General features: G+C 49.3%; 1 protein-coding gene across 1 annotated transcript in view; it reads right to left on the bottom strand.

Annotated features, from left to right (window-relative positions):
* LRRC74A (leucine rich repeat containing 74A) overlaps positions 1–22,680 on the bottom strand; it is a 28,104-nt gene that overhangs the window by 4,615 nt on the left and 809 nt on the right. The window contains 11 exon segments of the mRNA XM_021100079.1: positions 365–511; positions 4,665–4,760; positions 7,605–7,799; positions 8,503–8,588; positions 11,597–11,678; positions 12,303–12,352; positions 15,167–15,263; positions 16,964–17,071; positions 19,607–19,638; positions 19,641–19,778; positions 21,820–21,948. Of these exon segments, the coding sequence (XP_020955738.1) occupies positions 365–511; positions 4,665–4,760; positions 7,605–7,799; positions 8,503–8,588; positions 11,597–11,678; positions 12,303–12,352; positions 15,167–15,263; positions 16,964–17,071; positions 19,607–19,638; positions 19,641–19,778; positions 21,820–21,948 (1,160 nt within the window).

Genomic DNA, 22,680 nt, shown 5'->3' with positions numbered 1-22,680 from the left:
TTAAGCCTGTCACATAGAGCATAGAATTTAATCTTCAGGGAAGCCCTGTTGGGTGGTTGCTATTTATTATGCCCATTTTACAGGTGAAGAGACTGAGGCCAAGAGCACTTCAGGGACTTGTGTTTGGTTGCCATGGAGGAGCCAGGGTGGCAGAAACTGTCCCATTCCAAGGCCCTCCCACTTCAGCCAGTTCTCAGCCCTTGCCTTCCTCTGGGAGCAGGAAGCCCTGCTCAGGGATCTGACAGCCTAAGTCCGAGACCTTCCTGCACAGATGCTCTGGGGAAGGAGACACTCTAGGAAGCTGAGCCAAAAGTCAGCTCTCTCCAGGGGTCCCTGGGGGCTCTTAGAGGGCAGTGGGGCTCACCTGGATCAGTTTCATGGGGTTTGTCCATGTGAAGAGGGTTTTCTTGATAGAGAGGCCTTGCACCGCCTTGTACAGCACGTCCAGTTGAGGGTGGATGGCGCACACACTGTCCAATGTTTTCACAAACTGCTCGGACACCAGCACGTTCTGAAGCGGGGAGAGAGGGAACCGTCTGGGGGAGGTCACTGCCATGGTGCCATCTCCCAGACCAGCGAGCACGCCCCCCCCCGCCCCAAGAGAAGTTAAGGTGTCGTCTTTTCTAGGTTATTCTTCAGTGCTGCTCGGAGACTAGGACGGCCTTGGGGTGTGACGTGTAAGTTTCCTGCGTGATGATCAGATGTCCGAGTTGGCTGCTGGGGCCTGTCACATACTGTCAACTCAGCTCTGCTCTCCAAAGGTGAGCACTAGTGTCTGTGTGTGGCAGCTAGGACACAACTATGGGGTTGACAGATGAGACACAGCTGTGGGGTGGCAAGTTGGGTCCCCCCAAAAGGCCCTGAAAAACCCATTTCTACATCAGTGCTGGTCTTCAGAACAGGTGCCCTGGCAGAGCCCCGCTCCCACCAACCATTCCATCAAGGCTCAAAACACACTGTGAACCCGCTGTTGTGGAAGTGCCCCCCGAGCCAGGTTGGAGCTGCAGGAGAACATGTGTTCTGAGAAATAGTATTTGATGGAGTTCCTGCTGTGGCTCAGCAAAAATGAATCTGACTAGTATCCATAAGGATGCAGGTTTGATCCCTGGCCTCAATCAGTGGGTTAAGGATCCTGCGTTGCTGTGGCTGTGGTGTAGGCTGGCAGCTGCAGCTCCAATTCATCCCTAGCCTGGGAACCTCCATATGCCATGGGTGTGGCCTCCAAAATACAAAAAAAAAAAAAAAAAAAAAAAAAGCATTTGATCAAACTTGATTTCCCCGGTGTGACTGACCTGCTTCATTCCTCAGATGTGTTTCTGAGTAGTTTGCCTTTTCAAGAATTAAATCCAGGCTTCAGGGCTGAAGACTTACACCCTACCCTTTGTAGATATTCTAAAGAAAGTTCTAGAAGCATCTACCATGAAGCAATTCTAAGACTGCTGAGAATTATGGCAGCAGAGTGGACAAAAGGGAAGGAAAAGGCCGACTCAGATCTATTGGCTCTGGTCGGTTTGTTGAATGGCGGTGTGATCCCAGCTCATGGGTTTATTTACGGTCTTGGGGCTGAAAGAGCACCATGTCTGACAGCCCCTCAGACACCCCAAGGCAAGGCCAGGCTTCATACCTTCCATCCTGCCCTCTGGGGGCGGTGGGGGGGGGGGCAATGCTAATAAGACCTGGGGCCGAGGCTCAGGGCAGGGCAGGGGGCAGGGGGGCTGAGGCAGCCTCCTGGGGTGCAGGTCAGAACTGTGGGAGGAGGGTGGAGAGGACCCAGAACACAAGAAGGAGCCCGGGGCAGGGCGGCCGCAGTGAGGGAACACAATGAGAACAAAAGCAGGCTTGTTTTTATCATGGTTGATAACCTGTGACAAATCTAAACCCCAATTTTACTTTCGCTTCAGTTCCAAGAAGCTTGGGTTTCAAATGCAAAAATATCATCCCTGATAGAATCGTAAGGCATTCAAATCTTAGCCAAACAGCATATTAGGGTGGCATTAAACAAATGGAAAAGGACTTTAACACTCTACCTGTACAGAACTCTAGAGGAGAAGGCAGGAGCCCTGGGTTTACTCCTTGCTGTGTTTCTCACTTGCTGTGTGGTCCTGGGCAAGTGACCTAACCTCTCTGTTTCAGTTTCCTTACATGTAAAATGGGGGAAATGAGGGAAAGCACTTGTTATGGATTGAATTGTGCCCCCCCCCCCCAAAGATGTTGAAGTCCTAACCCTCAGGACCTGGGAATGTGGCCTTATTGGTAAAGAGGGTCTTCGCAGATGTTCAAGTTAAAACGAGGTCATGAGGGTGGGCCCTAGTCCAATCTGACCGGTGTCCTTGTGAAAAGGGAACACCGGGACACAGAGACAGACACACAGCAGAACGCCGCCTGAGGCTGCAGGCAGAGATTAGGGTGATGTTTCTACAGCCAAGGAGCAGCAGAGATTGCCAGCCAACTACCAGAAGCCAGGAGAGGAGCAAGGACCAGAGTCTTCCTCACAGCCCTCTGCAGGAACCAAGCCCACCCACACCTTGATCTTGGACTTCCAGCTTCCAGAACTGAGACCACACCGTTCTATCATTTAAGCCACCTGGTTTTGTGTCCTTTGCTATGGCGGCCCAGGTCACAAGGGCACTCTACCCACCTCCCAGAGAAGGAGCAGAGGAGCTGGTGTCGGTAAAATGGATTTGGGGTTAAAAAAAAAGAGTGTAGGATGGTAGATGAGGGTGGGATATGGTTAGCACCGGCTCCCACCACTAGGGTGATTCGGGCAAGAGTAGCCCACAGAGCAAAGTCACCTCCTCAGGCTTCTCCTCTCCATCAGATTAGTTTACCCTCAGATACAACTCTGAGTCACGTAGGCTGAGTCATAAAATGGAAACACAGGTTTGTACGTGTTAGAATACTCAGACTTAACCCTGACACCTATGGTCAGTTAATCTTTGACAAGGGAGGCAAGAACATAAAATGGGAAAAAGAAAGTCTATTCAGCAAGCATTGCTGGGAAACCTGGACAGCTGCATGCAAAGCAATGAAACTAGAACACACCCTCACGCCATGCACCAAAATAAACTCAAAATGGCTGAAAGACTTAAATATACGACAGGACACCATCAAACTCCTAGAAGAAAACATAGGCAAAACACTCTCTGACATCAACATCATGAATATTTTCTCAGGTCAGTCTCCCAAAGCAATAGAAATTAGAGCAAAAATAAACCCATGGGACCTCATCAAACTGAAAAGCTTTTGCACAGCAAAGGAAACCAAAAAGAAAACAAAAAGACAACTTACAGAATGGGAGAAAATCGTTTCAAATGATGCAACTGACAAGGGCTTAATTTCTAGAATGTATAAACAACTTATACAACCCAACAGCAAAAAAGCCAATCAATCAATGGAAAAATGGACAAAAGACCTGAATAGACTGTTCTCCAAGGAAGATACACAGATGGCCAGCAAACACATGAAAAAATGCTCAACATCTCTGATTATAAGAGAAATGCAAATCAAAACTATCATGAGATACCACCTCACACCAGTCAGAATGGCCATCATTAATAAATCCACAAATAACAAGTGCTAGAGGGGCTGTGGAGAAAAGGGAACCCTCCTGCACTGTTGGTGGGAATGTAAACTGGTACAGCCACTATGGAGAACAGTTTGGAGATACCTTAGAAATCTGTACATAGAACTTCCATATGACCCCACGATCCCATTCTTGGGCATCTATCCGGACAAAACTCTACTTAAAAGAGACACATGCACCCGCATGTTCATTGCAGCACTATTCATAATAGCCAGGACATGGAAACAACCCAAATGTCCATCGACAGATGACTGGATTCGGAAGATATGGTATATATACACAATGGAATACTACTCAGCCATAAAAAAGAATGACATAATGCCATTTGTAGCCACATGGATGGAACTAGAGAATCTCATACTGAGTGAAATGAGCCAGAAAGACAAAGACAAATACCATATGATATCACTTATAACTGGAATCTAATGTCCAGCACAAATGAACATCTCCTCAGAAAAGAAAATCATGGACTTGGAGAAAAGACTTGTGGCTGCCTGATGGAAGGGGGAGGGAGTGGGAGGGATCGGGAGCTTGGGTTTATCAGACACAACTTAGAATAGATTTACAAGGAGATCCTGCTGAGTAGCATTGAGAACTATGTCTAGATACTCATATTGCAACAGAACAAAGGGTGGGGAAAAAAATGTAATTGTAATGTATACATGTAAGGATAACTTGATCCCCTTGCTGTACAGTGGGAAAAAAAAAAAAAAAAAAGAATACTCAGACTTGTTAAAATCCTCGGATTCTGGAAGCATTCTATGCCCCAGAGCCATCGACAAAGCTGACGGTTGACAAGTCTGTTCTGGGGTCCCTTGCCTTTGTTTCTGGTGTTCCTCCTCTCTGCCCCCAGGCCCACTCTTGGGGGTGCAGGCCCTGGGGTCCCAGGTAAATAATTTCACACCAAGAGGTTATCGACTGAGTGGCTATTGCTCTGAAAGGACCCCTGGAGGGGGCAGAGTCGTACTCCGAAGGGAGTGGCCTTTTCATGGAGCATGCGTGTGAGGGCCCTGAGGGCCAGCGCTGTGGGACCTGACAGTGGCCATGAAAACTGGCCTGCTCCCCGGGGGGAGCAACTTACAGAAATGTCGATATCTTCCATCTTGGATTTGGGGTTCCTCTTGATGGACAGGATAAGTAAAAGAGCCCCATCCATACTTATAGGGTTCAGGAAAAGCTGTGGGAGAAAGGGAGAGACAGAAGGAGGCAGAGATGGGGACCGGAGAGGCTGGCTCGGAGCAGTTTCCATTTCTTCCCATCAAATCACAATCCCTGTCAGTCTGTTTGTCCAGTCGTCCATCCACCTGTCCATCTCACTGCATCCATCCATCCATCCATCCATCCAGTAAACATCTAGCAGGGGCCTCCCATCTGCCAGGCCCTGGGTGGAGGCACAGACAGACATGACAAGATCTCTGCCCTCAGCTTGCACTCTAGAGGGGGACACAGGCAAACGAGCAAATAACATCAGAAATGCGATCATGGCAATGACAGAGGGACCCACTGGTGTGGCAGAAGCAAGGAAAGGGGCATCTCGTATGGTGGAGGGAACACTGAAGCCAAGCCTTACAGGACTAATGGGGATTAGTCGGGGAGGAAGAAGGTAGGGCAGGACCAGAGGAGGGAATAAGATGCATCAAAGAAGACAAGGGAAGGCAAGTGGAAAGGGGCTGAGGTGTTTGGGCAACGCCAAACATGTGGGAGGGAGCAGAGGGAGCGAGTGAGGCCACAGAGCTGGAATGGGCTGGATCGCATAGGACCTTGTGGGCCTAGCTAAGTGCTCAGGCCTTATCCCAACAGTGCCGGGACCCACTGACTGGGGGTTAACAGCAGGGAGCTCGGAGCCCAGGGGCTCTGCTTACCAACCTTCTGGCCTCGAGATTCCCTGCCCACTGCCTACGTATTGTCTAAAGCTGCTCTGAGGATTCAGCTTCAAGCAAAGCATTCAAATGAGTGCACAGTACAGAGTAAGCCTCCCAGGAATGTTAGATATTGTTGTCGAAAGCTTTTGGTTGGTTTCCTGATGAGGCTGAAACTTTTATTTTATTTTTTTTGCCATTTTCTTGGGCCACTCCCACGGCATATGGAGGTTCCCAGGCTAGGGGTCGAATGGGAGCTGTAGCCACCGGCCTATGCCAGAGCCACAGCAATGCAGGATCCGAGCCGAGTCTGCAACCTACACCACAGCTCGCGGCAACGCCAGAGCCTTAACCCACTGAGCAAGGCCAGGGATCGAACCCGCAACCTCATGGTTCCTAGTCGGATTCGTTAACCACTGCGCCACGACGGGAACTCCTTAAAATAATTTTAAATATTAAAGTATTAAAAATAAAATATTTTGTCATTGTAGGAAAAAAATGTTAATGTTGCCTATATCCCACTAATCAGAGAAAAAGCCCTGTGGCCATTTTGCCCAGGCAGTGTTTTCAGTCTTTTTGCACTGCAGGTTCTATGAACTTTCCTTGGCTTCATCGGTCACCCAGGCTGACTCTCTTGCAGGCTGAGTCAGCCCTTCTTCTCTGAGTTACAGTTTGTGCCCCTGCAGCCAGGCTGGACTCTCAGCTCCTCCAGTCACTAGATGGCCACCTGGTCTGGTCTGCTGTCACCACCATCACCCAGCTGGTGGGATCCTGACTCCCTCTTGTCACCTCAGCAGCTCTAACGTGGCTATTCTCTCAGATGGTGGCTCATCTCCACTGATTTCTAACTCCCATTCTTCTGTCACCAGCACTCCCACATCTGTGGTCCCTCTGAGTCACCTCCACAACTTGTTTGAGTCAGAGTTGCAGTCAAAACCAGGTAGAGCTGACTTCCCTCTGCCTCTTGCTGGCTGCATGGCCTGACAAGCCATACAACCTCAGTTTTCTCATCTGATGAGTGGGACTAAGGGAGCCGGCTCTGTACGCTTGGGCCGTGAATAAGGAGGCAAATCACTTGATAAAGAACTCGCTAATAGAAGGGGAAAGGGGAGGCTGCTAAGAGACGTGCTCATCTTTCACTTGTTCTCCAACTTCCCACGGGTTTCTTTGTCATAAATTAGCATCTTTATGCAAGGTAATTTTACAATGAAATATGAATTCATTTATTCACTTAATATTCACTGGGCATCTACTACATGCCCAGGACTGCTAGGTATAAGGGGTATAAAAATGGGCAAAACCAAACACGCCTTGTCCTCATGAAGCTTTAGCCCTAGCAGGTGACAGACAGTCAAATAGTCACTCAAATGAGAGCATAAGGAGAAATTCCAGTGCAGGATAAATGGGCTGAGGGGTCAGCAGGTCCCTGTAGAATTGCTGCTCCAGCTGTGCTCTGAGGCAGAGCAGCCACTGCAGCAGGGGACCAGGGGACGGAGCAGCATAGGCCAGGCTCTGCGGGGGGGGTGGGCGGGGAGGGGATGAAAGAAGACCTTGGAGCAGCGAGGGAGAGTGGGGGAGGCGGGTAAACAGGCTGGAGAAGCACACGGGGTGAGAGGACTGGACCTGAGCAACAGAGGCCATGGGGGTCTAAGCTGGAGGAAGTGGGGTTGGGGGTGGAAGTCAGAGTTACACTCAGAGTTACACTCAGAACCCACACTCTGGCCGTAGTGGGGAGAAACTCTGGAGCAGACCCGGACCAGAGGAAGGAAGACCAGGTAGGAGATGACATGCCAGATGAGAGCAGAGGGTGATGCTGGGTTATAGCACAGAGACAGCCATGGGTGTACGCACTTGTGAAGCACAAGGTAGATTTTCTCCCCAGCAACATCCAGTGCCATTGTCCTGCTGCCCCCACCCCAACACACACAGACACACACATGCATGCACACACGTGGACGCACAGACACATAGATGGATGCAGGGACTCACACCTGGATGCACACACGCATGGATGTAGCAGAGACACACAGATGCACAGACACACACAGATATACATGCATGGATGCCCACATATGGATGTACACACACACACACATACACACCCACACCCCCACACGGGTGCGTATACAAGACGTTCCATTCCCAGCTCAGGCAGACTTTACCTTCAGAACTTTGAGGCTTTCATTCACCTCCAGGCCTTTGCTGAGTTTGGTGATCCCTTCATTACTGATGTCGTTGCAGCTGACATCTAGGTAGGCCAGGGAGCTGTTGAGTCTGAGAACCTCCCCTAGGGCCGAAGCCCCCTCGTTCCCAAAGCTGTTCATGGAGAGATCCAGTTTCTTCAGGGCCACGTTAACCTGCAGGGACAGGGCAGAACAGCACCAGCACCAAGTTTGCATGCAGCTCATCTGGCCAAAAAGGCCCGATTTTTGGCCCCTGCTGGTGGCCAGGCTCAGTGGTCCATGGGAAAGAGGTCTGCCAGGTCTTTCCAGAGCCCTCCCAGCTGGCCTCAGAGTCTCAGGTACTCCCTTTTGTTTGTTTGTTTTGTGGTGGTTTTTTTTTAGGGCCACACCTATGGCATGTGGAAGTTCCTGGGCAAGGGGTCGAGTCTGAGCTATAGCTGCTGGGCTACACCACAGGCACAGCAACACCAGATCCTTAACCAATTGAGTGAGGCCAGGCATTAAATCGGCATCCTCATGGATACTAGTCAGGTTCACTACCACTGAGCCACAACAGGAACTTCTCAAGTAGTCTTGAGATTCATTCCCTTTGGGTTCAGGTCATTCCCTATCTTCTGGCTAAAGGGCCTTGTTGAAGTTCCCCAAAGATGCCAACTAGGCCCCAGCGGGTCAAATTTACCCAGGAGGGATTTATACCAAAGAATAACATGTGTCCAGGAGCTGTGGGAGGTAGACCGACAGTGAGACGAGCAGGTGATGAGAGCTCAGCATGCTCTCATCAACAGTGACCACAAGGGAGAGGTTCAAGACAGCAGACAGGCAGAGGCCCTGGCTGTCTGCCACCTGGACTCAACACTGCTCTCCTGGAACATCTTACCCGAAGACCATTGCACAAGGCCACTGCTCCATGGATGCAGAAGTGGTTCCAGCTCAGATCCAGTGACTGGAGCCCACTGTTGAGAGCTGGGGAAGGAGGGAATCATCTCAGCATCCCCGATGTTCCAGAGGACCCACTCTTAGAGTTGGCAGATAGTCATGGCATTGAGAATAAGGATGGTTCAATCCCCATGCAAAGCAAAACACTGAGGTAATCACTTGTCAATTATTCACTTAAGTATAAAATTATAAGATGATTCCCAGTGTTGGTAACAATATAGAAAAATACTCACCTATTGCAGGTGGCCAGTAAATGGTATCATCCATTTGGCAAATACTATTTGGTCACAGACATTTTCCTATTAAAATGCGTCTACTCTATCTCACAGCAATACCACCCCTGAGACACTTCCCATGGTGATAGTACAGGATATGGACAGAGCACACACGTGCGCATGTTCACCATAGCATCACTCATAAATTAAGGTCTGTGACTCACAGGGGAAAGGGCAAAGCATATCATAAATGTCCATCCGGTGGAAAGTTACACAACCATTAAAATCGATGGAGACAGCATAGAAAACAGGGTCATATTTACGTAAGCAGACTTTGATGGGCATGGCTTGTTGCATCACATGATGTCTTTTTCAGGGACACCTACTGAAGCAGTGGTGGCCCCAGAATTTCCATCCAGGAGAGCTTTAGCAACACAACCAGATGGACATGGGGAGGCATCCGGCTTGTCTAGAAGCTGGATTTGTACAGAAAGTGCCCATTTTTAAAACTTAAAGATGCTTTTGTTACATGCCATATAGGGTTGGGAAAACATCCTACTTAACACAGATCATCACTGTCACTTTTTTTATGGCTGCACCTATGGCATATGGAAGTTCCCAGGCCAGGGATTGAATCTGAGCCACAGCTACAGCAACGCCAGATCCTTAACCACTGTGCTGCAGTGGGAGCTCCATTTCTATTTTTTTTTTTTTTTTTTTGGACAGACCACTCTGTACTGACCATGGCTTTCTCTTTTTTGTGTCGACCACCCAGACAGACTTTCAGAAAAGTGTATAACACCTGTTATATTGAGAACAAGTTTTTCTCCAGCCTTCGTTCTCTCTCCCTTCCTGTCTCACCCATTTTCTTCCTACCCTTCTTTCTTCTTCTCTGCAAGTCCCTCACTTAAGTTATACCTTGCACCCCTGCTCTAAACTCACATAGCAAACCACCTACCTGACACCTCCGTGTAGCTGTCGAACAGGCACGGAAAGCAGGACATGAGCAAAGTGGAAACCTTGACTTCTGCCCCTGCCCCTCCATACTCTTACTTGCCGAGGTTTCCCCTCTAAGTAAATGGCACACCTTCCAACCGGTAACTGAAACAAAAGAATCACGGGCCTATCTGTCCTGTCTTGCCTGGACCACCAACTGCCTCCTGACAGGCCTCGCTCTTCCAACCCCACCCTCCTCAGTTGCAGGCTTCACACAGCAGGTCTAAACCTGCAAGTTGCACTGGGTCATCGCCCCCCGCCCCGGAAACATCTGTCAGTGAGGAGCTCCCATTGTGGCTCAGTGGTAATGAACCCAACTAGTAACCTTGAGGATGTGGGTTCGATTCCTGGCCTTGCTTACTGGGTTAAGGATCCAGTGTTGCCGTGAGCTGTGAGGTAGGTCGCAGATGCAGCTCAGTTCTGGTGTTGCCGTGGCTGTGGTGTAGGCCAGCAGATGCAGCTGTGATTTGACCCCTAGCCTGGGAACGTCTAGATGCCACAGGAGTGGCCCTAAAAAGACCAAAAAAAAAAAAAAAAAAAAGAAAAAAGAAAAAGAAAAAAAAATCCTTCAGTGGATGAAACCCAGGCCCCACATGTGTCATGGTTCACAGCCCCACGTAAGGGGCTGCAGGCCACCCAACGACGTCTTCTCCTTCTCCTCTCCTCCCCCGTCCTCTCTGCTCCAGCCATGCTGTCCTCCCAGTTTCTCAAACACGCCACGCTCCATTCTTTCTGCCTAGAACTCTGTGTGTCCAGAACCTGGCTGGTTCTTCTTTGATATTCAGGTTTCAACGAAGAGCCACCTTCGCAGTGGGGCTACCTCTCGGCACGTCTCCAGGTTAGTTCCCCATCTTCACTGCTTTCCTACTCCTTTCCCCAGGGACAGACCTTTAGGGTGTTTCTTTCTTTTTTCTTTTATTGCAATTTTGCAGTGACCCTCCTCAGACATCTCTCTCTGCGCATGTGTGAGAGCATCTCTGAGACGTGCATGGAGTCAAACGGCATTGCAGAACACGTGCACGTCCCAGGTGCTGTCCAGGGTGCCTCTGCCCAGCAGCTGCTGACTGTCCTCACTGTTCCCGTGTGTTCACTGCCCTTGCTATTCTCTGACGGGGACGTATCCCAGCTCTGGTGGATGACAAGGGAGATCGTGTTTTATTTATTTATTTTGGCTGCACCCTGAGCATACAGAAGTTCCTGGGCCAGGGATCAAAACCATGCCAGAGCAGGGACAACGCTAGATCCTTAACCCACTGAGCCACCAGGGAACTCTGTTTTTGTTGTTTTATTTTGCATGTTTCTAATTACTAAGGGCTTTGGGTACTTGGTTTCCTTCTGTCACAGTCCATCTGCCTTGGCCGGTGTGGTATTAGGACTATCGATCACTGCCTAATGTAGCCAGGGGATCCTTCGGCAGTATTCTTTTATATTATACAAATACAGCAAGCGACTATCTACCTACTCTCTATCTGTGCTTGTCTTCCATCATTGCCCCATAATGTCTTTTAGCACATGCAAGTTGTAAATATATCATCAAATGTTATGAATCGTTTTTGTTGCTGTTTCGGCCCACTGTGAGTGCTTCATAATCCTGAGCCTCCTTGAAGTCAGCAAGTTATTTCTCTATATATTTTTCTATCAATTGAAAGTCTCACTTTCCACATTCAAGTGTTTGCTTTGGTTAAAATGCATTTTGAATGTGTCTTATATGACTTTGGACAATCAGAACATTCAATAACGATAGAAAAGGGGATGCAGCTTTGACAGCAACCATCCCCCATACCCCTCTCCTTTGCTGGTCCCCTCCCTCCTTGGGGGACTCACCCAGCATCTGTCCCAGGTACTCTCCTGCCTTATCAGACAACTGGTTGTGACTGAGATCCAGGGTCCTAATTCTGTAGTTGACCTAAAGAGAGAAAGAGTGGAGAGAGGTAATTTTGTCTTCTATGTGATTTCTATGTGTCTTCTATGTGACTGCCAATACCACACTTAGTGTCATAAGGGAACCCCCATATATCCCAAATTGAGGAGCCTACTGTTCTTAGACTCGGGACAATTCTTTGAGCATCTTCTGTTGAACTGTGGAGAAGCTAGCACCATCCCAACCATCCTACCACTTGCTTTGCCTTTTTTTCTCTCTCTTTTTAGGGCTGCACCTGTAGCATATGGAAGTTCCCAGGCTAGGAGACAAATTGGAGCTGTAGCTTCTGGCCTACACCACAGCCAGAGCAACATCAGATCTGAGCCACATCTTTGAACTACACTGCAGCTCATGGCGACGCTGGATCCTTAACCCACTGAGAAAGGCCAGGGATTGAACCTGCATCCTCATGGATGCTCTTCAGGTTCACTACCTCTGAGCCACAGTGGGAACGCCCCACTTGCTGTGGCTTTTGATAGGACTGGCTGAGTCCAAACACTCACCAGCTCCCTAAAGCAGGCAAGGGGCTTCCCTTCCCTATGCTCGGAGCCACCCATCTCCCAGCGACTTCTCTCACAAGGCTGGCTGCCCCCACTCCTTGCTTCTTACCGATAGGGCTTGGCAGAACAGCTCTGCAGATTCTTCCTTGAAGTTATTTCCTGTAGTGAAGGGGGGAGTTAGCCACACTTTCCAGACTAAGGCTCCCTAACCCTCCATATCCTAACCCTGGGAGTCCCTTGCCTTTGGAACAGTCAGACATAGAAAAGGTGGCAAGCGCACAGAGCAAATGTTTGGGCACCGAAGAACACGGGGCGGGGGGCGGGGGGAGGGAAAGGCAATTCATTACCATCTCTTTACCATCCTTCCCTGCTCTCTCTGCTGAGACTGTCCAGGGAGGACCAGGAGTTGGTACACCACGGCATGTGCATCCATGGACAGCACTGACCCCTAGCCTAGTGCCTAAAGTCTGCAACATTATAAAAATGCTAATCCAACTCTACGCAGCAGGGGTGGGACTAGAGGGATGAATGAGGCACTTGCTGTGCACGGAAAATCTGAGAGCGCCCTGCTGCAAAGCTCGGTAATCAAGGCGAGTAATACCTTCATAAAATATTTTGAAATCAAAATCAGTGCAAAAGCCTCTAGGAGGAACCAATGCTAAATAAAGGCAGGGTCTGACCCTGTACTTACCTGGCCAGGCCTCGCTCTCCTCATCCTAATTTGACCCTGTGGGATCTTGCTTTAAAGTGTTGCTATTTTTTTCAACATGATTTGTTTTTGCATTCATTTTGGCTTTAAAAAATTGCATTATGATATTATTTACTTGGTTACTAAAATTTTTTTGTTGCCCCTAAGTGTTGTGGGTGAGGTGAGTGCCTCCCATCTCTTACCCTCACCCAGGCCCTGCTAAGCAATCTAAATCGCTGGTGATTTCTGGGGAAGCAGAGAGGGACAGAGAGTTTGGGGTTGGTAGATGCAAACAATTACATTTAGAATGGATAAGCAGGAGTTCCTGTCGTGGCTCAGTGGTTAACTAATCCGACTAGGAACCATGAGATTGCAGGTTCGATACCTGGCCTCACTCAGTGGGTTAAGGATCTGGTGTTGCTGTGAGCTGTGGTGTAGGTTGAAGATGTGGCTTGGATCCCAAGTTGCTGTGACTATGGTGTAGCTCCAATTAGACCCCTAGCCTGGGGACCTCCATATGCCGCAGGTACAGCCCTAGAAAAACACACACAAAAAAAGAATGGATAAGCAGTGAGGTCCTACTGTGCAGCACAGGGAACTCTGTCCAATCTCTTGGGTTAGAACATGATGGAAGATAGCATTAAAAAAAGAATGTATATACATGTATGACTGGGTCACTTTGCTGTACAGCAGAAATTGAAGGCACACTGTAAATCAACTATACTTTAATAATTTTTGTAAAAAGATAAGGTCTATGTAAAAAAAAATTGGTGATTTCTGGGGAATAAATGACACAGACTCTTATCCTCAAATTTCTCCTTTGAAACATTAATAAACTCTGTGTCTCTAGTACCTAAATAGTTCTTGGCACATAACAGGTGTTCAGTAAATCCTTACTGAATGAATGAATGACCCCACTGAAACACAAATACTTCTTTGGCTGTTTCTGTTACCAGTATAATAGAATGAGATAATAATCTAGCCAATGTATGAAATTAATCCGTTATTCAAATTGTTGTGTTTACATCTGTTTTTACCAATAGTGTATTAGTTGTAAGAGAATCATCTGGGAAGCTTAATAAAATATAGATTCTTAGAACTTTCCCCCTAAATATTCTGATTCAGCAGGCTTGGGACGGGGATGGGAAATTTGTTTATTTACAAAGAGTTTCTATATTAATGTTATTTTAAAGGTCTTAGCCAGTACAACCAGAAAGCTCTCTAGGAGTTGTAAACACTGGGAAGAAAAGAGAAAAACCTCCACTGTTTGCAGATATGATCACCTACCTAAATAATTCAAGAACATTAACAAAATATTAGAACTAGTAAGATAATTTAATATAGTGATTGTTAGTAATATCGATTTACAAAAATTAATAGCTCTGAAACACACCAGAAAGAAAAAACTAGGAAGAGAAACAGGTCAGAAAGTGGGTTTTCCCCCCCTCTTCCTTCCTCCCTCCCTCTTTCCCTCCTTTCTTTCTTTCTCTTTCTTTCTTTTTCTTTTCTTTTTTTTTTTTTTTTTTTTGTCTTTTTGCCTTTTCTAGGTCTGCTTCCCGTGGCATATGGAGGTTCCCAGGCTAGGGGTTGAATCGGAGCTGTAGCCGCCGGCCTACACCACAGCCACAGCAACGTGGGATCTGAGCCGCGTCTGCGACCTACACCACAGCTCACGGCAACACTGGATCCTTAACCCATTGAGCAAGGCCAGGGATAGAACCTGTAACCTCACGGTTCCTAGTCAGATTCATTAACCACTGCGCCACGACCGGAACCCCTCTTCCTTTCTCTTTCTCTCTTTCTTTCTTTTCTTGGCTGCACCTGTCAAATGCGCATGTTCCCTGGCCAGAGATCTGACCATCACTATAGCAGCAACCCAGGCCACTGCAGTGACAATGCCGGATCCTTAACCACTACCCCACAAGGGAACTCCTAGAGAGTGATGGTTTGTTAGGTCAGAGAAATCCCCCTAAGGAGATGACCTGTGAGTGGAGATGGGAATGAAGCTGGAGCCATGCAGGTCTCTGGGGTGGAGCCTTTCAAGCAGAGGTGGGACTGTTGGAAAATGAATCAGAAGTTGCTCACCCAGGACAGCTGGGAAGCCAGTGTGGCTGTGGGGAAGGAGCGAGGACGGCTGGAAGAATCCAGCAGAGTGTAGACGCAGTGTTCTGGTCTCTGATAGCAGCAGGACCTGGCCTGGTTCCATTAGACCCTGGACCTCTCTGCCCCGACCCTTCTCTCTGCCTCCTTCCCACTGTCCTCTCCCTCCTCCTCCATGAGCTCACCTGAAAGCCGAAGACTAAAGAGTGAAGAGGTGTTATTCTGGAGGAACTCGGAGAGGATTCTGGCCCCCTCCAGACCAAGATTATTGTTGGAAATATTCTAAAAGGCAAGAGAACACCCATGTATGTAAAAATCTCACCAAAGGGCCCTCATTAACAAATGATTGGGGTTGGGGGTGCTTACATGAGGTCCATGGGCACCAAGGGAGCAGGGGTGGGGTGGGGAGAGCGGGCTGGGGTGCAAGGATGGGAAGGATTAGGGTAGTGCCCAGGGGAGGAGGAGGAGGTGGAGAGGAGCCCGGGCGTTTCTGATGCTTCACCCTGAGCACCAGGCTGGTCTCAGTTTTCTCTGAAGTTGACCTCAATGCCCCAGTTTAGCCCTGGTATTTTAGATGAGCACACTGGGTTTTTTTTCCGCTTTGTTTGGAAAGCCAAGACAGCTTTTTTTGGAGGGCTTGGCATGAAATGACTGAAAAATAAGTTTAGGAGTTCCCGTTGTGGCGCAGCAGAAACGAATCCAACTGGTATCCATGAGGATGTGGATTTGATCCCTGGCCTTGCTCAGTGCATCGGGGATCCGGGATCTGGTGTTGCCACAAGCTGTGGTGTAGGTCTCAGATACAGCTCGGATCCGAGTTGCTGTGACTGTGGTGTAGGCTGGCGCTACAGCTCCGATTCGACCTCTAGCCTGGGAAATTCCTTATGTTGGGTTCGGCCCTAAAAAAGCAAAAAAAAAGAAAAAAGAAAAAGAAAGAAAGAAAGAAAAGAAAGCAAGCAAGCAAAAACAAAAAAAAGAAAAGAAAAATAAGTTTAGACTAAGCAATCATTGCAATTCCCTTCACTGGTTCACAAAGCATGGATCATTGTGCTCGAAAGCAGTAGGGGGCTAAACGGACATAGACCTTTCCCGCTAGTCAGAGGGACTTTATATAAACCAGCCATGATTATCTTAGTTGTCTTTTCCCTTTCCTTTCTTCAGTGTTTAAAATTGTGGTACAATGGACACAGCGCAGCATCAGCCCCCTGACCGTCTGAGGTGTGGGGCTCCGAGGCGTGAAGGACTTCACATCGTAGGTAGCACAACCATCGCCATCGTCGCTGTCCAGGCATATTGTAGTTTATGAAATTATTTCACATTTGTATTCTCTTTAAGAAAGTTCACTTTAAGGCAACTCTAAAGAAATAAGTTTGGGAGTTCCCGTCGTGGAACCTGAAATTCCCGGAAATGAACCTGACTAGCATCCATGAAGACGAAGGGTCGATCCTGCCTCACTCAGTGGGTTAAGGATTCGGTGTTGCCGTGAGCTGTGGTGTGGGTCACAGATGTGGCTCGGATCTGGCGTTGCTGTGGCATAGGCCAGAGGCTGCAGCTCTGATTCAACCCCTAGCCTGGTTTTAGCCCTTAAAAGCCAAGAAAGAAAGAGAGAGAGAGAGAGAGAGAGAGAGAGAGAAGGGAGGAAGGAAGGAAGGAAGGAAGGGAGGGAGGAAGGAAGGAAGAAAAAGAAAAAATAAGTTTGTTCATTTGAGGGCTTATGATGGTTTCTCAGGGTTTCCTACGGGGAACACTGGGTCCCTGGACAGCCTCTCTGGTGTGGCTCTCCTCTGAGAAGAGGGCTAGTCAGAGGGACTTTATATAAATCAGCCATGATTATCTGACTTCCAGAGGAGAGAAGCCCCCAGCCTGATTGCAGCAGAAAGCCTGGAGGTTGGCCTGGGCTTGGGCAGGGGCCTCTGCTTGTCCCGAATGGGTTCTGAGACCCTCAGCACGGGGGTAGGAACTGGCAGAGCAGGGCACAGTACCATCTCCTGGAGGTAGTAGTTCTCCTGTAGCATCTCCACCAGGCTCAAGATACCCTCCTCCATGATACAGTTGTCTGCCAGCTCCAGCGTGAGAACAGTCGTGTTGGACTTCAGCCGCCACAAGGAGAGGGGGAGAGACAGGGGTGGTTGGTGACTTGATCAGGTCCCTGCCCTTGCCCAGAACCCATCGCCTCTCTTGAACACCCCGGCTGCATCAGAGGATACGGAGATGCAAGCTAGCAATTCGAGAGGAGTGGGTGGGAACAGGAGCAAAGTGCAGGGGACAAGCCATCCCAGTGAGTTTTGCTAGGATGATGTGCTTACTCTGGGCACCTCCCTCCCCCCTAAAAGGTTTCCAAGAGGGATTTAGAAGAGGGACATGAAAACAAAGCAGTGAGGCGTTCCCATTGGGCCCAGAGGGTGACAAAGCAAACTAGTATCCATGAGGGTGCAGGTTCAATCCCTGGCCCCTCCCGGTGGGTTAAGGATCCAGTGTTGCCACAAGCTGCAGCATAGGTTGCAGATGTGGCTTGGATCCCGCGTTGCTGTGGCTGTAGTATAGTCCTGGAAACTTCCATATGCTGCAGGTGTGGCCCTAAAAAGCAAAAAAAAAAAAAAAAAAAAAAAAAAAAAAAAAGCCTTGGAAGGGATGAGACACAAGGATGAGCTGAATAGATTTTTTAACTATTTAGCTTCAAGGAGAAAGACCTGTGACTTATTCCAAAATTAAGAAGCATGTGATGTGTTTAATAAGGGTATTTGAGGATAAAGGATTTAGCATGCCTGCTTTCCTTCAGAGGTCTTTCTTCTGGTTCCAGCTTAAGGATTATTGGCACTCTCTGATAGTCAGGGTGTTGCCTCAAGGCTGTTTAGATGAAGCTGAATTTAAATCTTAAATAAATATCTACATCCAAGCTAGTCTGCATTCCCACAAAGAGCAAGACAAGTAGAAATGACTGGCATTGCAGCAGGAGGGACTGGGCTTAGCTCTAACCAGAACTTCTCCACCTGGTTCCTGTGCAGAAAGGCACAGAGAACAGACATGTCTTTGGATGTGAGTCTTATCAAAGCACACAAAACAGTGAGAGAAGTAGCAAGTGATAGGAACTCTTGCTCCAGGCAAAGGGAAAGTGTGACGTGCATGCAACTGCGATGCAGAATGGTCCTCCAGGGCCATTGTGAAGTATCTTCTGGCTTTGGCTCTGGGTTAAGGGAGGGCAGGGTTGGTGGCAAAATGCAGTCATGTTCAAAGGCAAGTGAGATGGCTCAGCAACAACCACCCCTCTCGGCCCCGAGTCTAGGTGTCATTTAGCAGGAACACAGGCTGAAGGACCACCTCTGAGTCGTCCCGGGGACCAGCTCAGCGTGTGATGCAGCGGGCAGCCTGATCACCAAGTCCATCCCCATTCATTTCACACGGGCGAGTATCTGTCACCCTCTGTGCTCACTGCTGAGAAAACAGGGATGAACAGAGACCATTCCTTCTCTCCAGGGGCCCACAGCCTACCAAGTCCAAAGGCATGGAGCTGGCAGAGGAGGGACAGACCCAAACAGATATGACAATCCCTCCTCTTGGGGGGCTCTTCATCTAAGCTAGGGAAGCACAACATGTAAGAAGTTAAACAGTACCAAAGATAAGTAAAAGTTCAGTCCACCAGAATGTCACAATGATTAATTGTCAAGTTGGAGATACAGAGAATCAGAGAAGAAAATCTCCTCCTAAACAGAAACTGCTGCTCCTGAGAGACAAGTGGCCCACGTCCTGAGTGGATCTCATTAGTATTCATTTTTTCCACGAAGCTCATAAGGCAACGGTGCATTCCTAACACTTCATTAATCAGTCTTTCAACACTCCATAAATTTCAAGATGGCTTTGTTCTTCCTCTGCTCCCCCCGCCACCGCCCCCCACCCGCCCCCGCCGCCCAGAGCGGCACCGTCTCCTGTCATGTAACTTCTTGATGGGCATGTGCTAAGTGCAAATGTGGTTATAGTTCCAAAATTGAGTGCTTTTTAAAAAATCAAACTTTTTCTTTACTGTCCAAAGTGAACAAACACTGTAGTGCTGACACACACTTGTTAACGTTTCTATTTTCCTGGGATGGGAGTCGGTTTTGTGTATAATCAGTTACCATTACAGAAAGCTATGCTGAATTCAAGGTCAAGTCCTCGTTCACTTATGCCAAGTCGAGAGAGCACATTATTCCTTTGGGAACCCATGATCCATTCCACAGTGTGATCTTGAAGAATTACAGATAGTATGGCCAAAGGCAGACATCAAATGGAATGGCTCAGTAAAGGTGAACTTTGAAACTGAGACCTGGCTGACATTTTGTATTGTGTTCTTTCATTAGCATTTGAGCCAAACCCAGACTAGTCACTTTTTCCAGGGCCAGCTGGCTGGTGCCTCTGCTTCCTGAATAGGGAAGAGTTTAGACTGTGAAGGCCTGGGTCTCCAGCAGCCTCCTTGCCAAGAGCTAATGGGGCAGCCATGCCCGTTGGGGAAATCAAGCAGAGCCTAGGGCAAGGTGGGCAGAGAGGATGAGTTCAGGGTCCCACCGCAGTGCGGTTCTGACTCTTGGGCCCACCACGCTGTCAAGCCCCCACCTCTGCCAGGCTTCATGTGTCCCCACTGGCATGCTCACCACCAGGGCTATAGCAATAGCTTTGGTACCGTGGGGCCCAGCCCATGGTGGTTGAGGTTCACGTAGGGCTCCTCCATGTTCCGGATGAAGTAGGACACAGGCACGACGCCCACCAGTCTGCATGCTTCCAGGTACAGCTCCTTCTGTCCAGTGGTGAACAATTTCTCAGTATCTGTGGAAGCAGAGGCGAGCAGATGAGGTGAAGTTTCTCTTCCACCTTTGCTGTATCTCCCTCCTCACCCAGACCGCATTCAATTCTGACGGTGTCCCCTCTGCCTGAGGACCTGTCCCCCGGGGTGGGTGCTCCAGCTCCCACTGAAGTCAGCACGTGGTGGGAGACCCGAACTCCAGAAAGCCCTGTGGACGCCTCCCTTTGGGTAAGAGAGAAGACCCCTGGTTTTAGGACCCAAGCAACAATGTGCCCCACCCCCACCTTCCTGGGTTGGCTGCATCCAGGGACCAGTCACACAGATGTCTGGTCACATCCTTGCCAGCCTCAGGCCAGCTTTGAAGGCCAATCGGACAAAAAGCCGGGGGTTTGTGATGGCTAAGGGAGCAGTTTTAGTTTCACTACCACTTTAAAATGTGAGCTACAAACAAAGTTTTATTAAAGATTTAGAGACAAATCAACTAGAAAAAGCCCAAGTTGGACAGAGTAGGCTTCTGAAGGCAGCAAACCAGTGAAAGATGGTGAGACCCCCAATTCTGTTCAGAAACAAACTTGCATGCAAGTGGGTTTGCTTCATTCAAAGACTTGCTGGTCATCTTTCCTCACAAAAAGGACTGCATCCCTACTTTACCACTGACTGAGCTGGCCCCAAATCACACACAGCGGATCAGCGCTTAAATCAGCACACAGAATGGGGGCTGCACTTTTCCATTCCAACATCTGGGGGGCTTTTTTTTTTCCCCTCAGGCTTTAGATGAGCCTGGCTCTTAGGTGGTGGGCAGTGGGCCTTCCTGGGTTCTGATGCCCCGAGGCCGTGTCCTCATTAAGCAAGCTCTGGAGACGCAGGCCTTCCCATGGCCAGCTGGGGTCTAAGCCTTCTTCTGTTTTTCCTTCAGACCCCAGGGCCTTTGGCCAACCCACCCCAACTGTTTCTAAGGCAGACAATGAGAGCTTTGTTGGTGAAAGGACCTCTTCTTTGCAAGGAAGTTGCTTTTGCAGGCCAGGCTACAAACAGGCCTTCTCTTCCAGGCGGCTGCAGATCAGGGCTGCTCAGCTCTGCACGCTGGACATTTGAATTGGATGATTCTCTGTTGGGAGGGGCTGTCCCTCACAGTGTAAGATCTTTAGGAGGCTTCCTGACCTCTAACTGTGAGATGCCAGTAGCATCCCCCCACCCCAGTGTGCCCAACGTCCCTGGGGTGCAAAATGGCCTGTTGCCTAGAACAGCAGCGCGTGGTGGGCGACCAGCTTCTCCCTTCACTCCCTCTTCTGAAACCTCACCACCGGTTTGCTGTTCTCGCCCGGGCTCATGTCTCAGGCCAACCCCGGAAGCCCTCCTGCCCCATTCCCAGCATCTCAGCACCAGCCACAGGGGCACCAGAGGCTGGAGGGGCTGAGCCCTCAGTCACCATACAGCCCAGAATAGCTGGCACCAAATTCAGTCTTTAGGGGTTTCTGTCCCCACCCCACCCCCCACCACACACACACACACACACACACACACACACACACACTTGGATTTCTTAGGGAAAATGTGGCACTCTGAAGCAGGGGGAACAAAAACTCTCATGTGAGCAGAGGAAGGTCTCCAGGAGGCAAGGTGGACCACAAATACTCCAGGACCCCTGGAGGATGGAATACGGAAGGCAGATGGACAAGGTGGGGAGAATGTGGGATCAGCAAGCTCGTGGTGGCCTTGGGCAACTCACCCAATCTTTCTAAAGCAGGTAATAAGGTCTAACTCCTGGGACTATTGCAAAGGTGACAAGATGCCCAATGTGGAAACCCTCGGAAAATCAGAAATGCCTGATCCAGCTTCCAACAAGCGGATGTGACCCCTCTAATCACAAGGCCGGTCACAAGCATGGGACAGCCTGGAGGAGGACATGGCATCAAATCGAGCACAGGTGCTTCTGCCACAGTCCCTCTCAGCACTTCCACCAGGCAGAGCCAGGGCCCCCTGGGGAAACCTGTTTCTCCAGCTTTTGAGGAAGGAGTGAGCCAGCACCCCCCTCCCCACCAACCCTCTAAGGCCCACACTCACCTTCAATCTCGAGGTCTGTTTCTGAGCTCTCCTGGCCCGGCTTCTCTTTTTCGACAACCGTGGGGGCTTCAGCCTCACAGTAGAGTGTTTCGTCACTGCTCTGCGATGCTGACACAGTGTCACCCTCATCTGGAAGAAAAGTTCATCCCTTGATTCTGGAAATTAAACCCACTGGCCTTTCATGTGAAGCCCACCACTGGTCTCCCCGTGCCTCTGTTCTGCTCGTTTGTGACCAGGGTCCTGGCTGCAGCCTTTGTCCCCCAGCCCCACATGGCTCAAGGCGCCAAGGGACAATAAACCGTGTTCAGCCCTGCCGGTGGTGGGGGGTAGGGCTCCACCCCACAAGCCCTCCTTTCGACACAGAGCGGCCTCCTCTTGTGCTAAAGCCCCCTCGTGTTCCCTGGAGACTCGCTCCTGTGTTGGGCCTGCTCTGGACACTGGCTACTTGCTCTCTAGTTTCCTTCTTTTCGGCTTTGGGTGGGGTTCAGGGTCTGCTTTACTCTTTCAGGGAAAGGACATACGTCGCTGCCTAGGCTTCCTCATTGGCAGGCACAGACGGTGCTGCGGAGGGCAAGGGGCAGGGAGGTAGCTTGTTCAAATATAAAACAAAACAGAACAGGAGCAGTCCTGGGGAGCAAGAGGGATAACTTGCTTCCTAAGAGGTTGGCCTAGCTTCTCTTCCTTCCAATCCAAATTCATGACCATGCAGAAGGAAGGGCTTGCAAATCTCCCTGTGGTTGAAACTAATTGCTGTGATTAAATACATGTGTCCTGGGCTTCCCTCACATCAGTCCGCTGCACTGGCTAGATGGGATTTTTTTTTCTGCCATTACGCCACTGATCTGAAACCAGCCCTGGGCT

Source organism: Sus scrofa, chromosome 7, assembly GCF_000003025.6.
Source record: "Sus scrofa isolate TJ Tabasco breed Duroc chromosome 7, Sscrofa11.1, whole genome shotgun sequence".
Classification (NCBI taxonomy): Eukaryota; Metazoa; Chordata; class Mammalia; order Artiodactyla; family Suidae; genus Sus; species Sus scrofa.
Note: the sequence above shows the minus strand (reverse complement) of the source record. Positions and strands in the feature narration are given on the sequence as shown.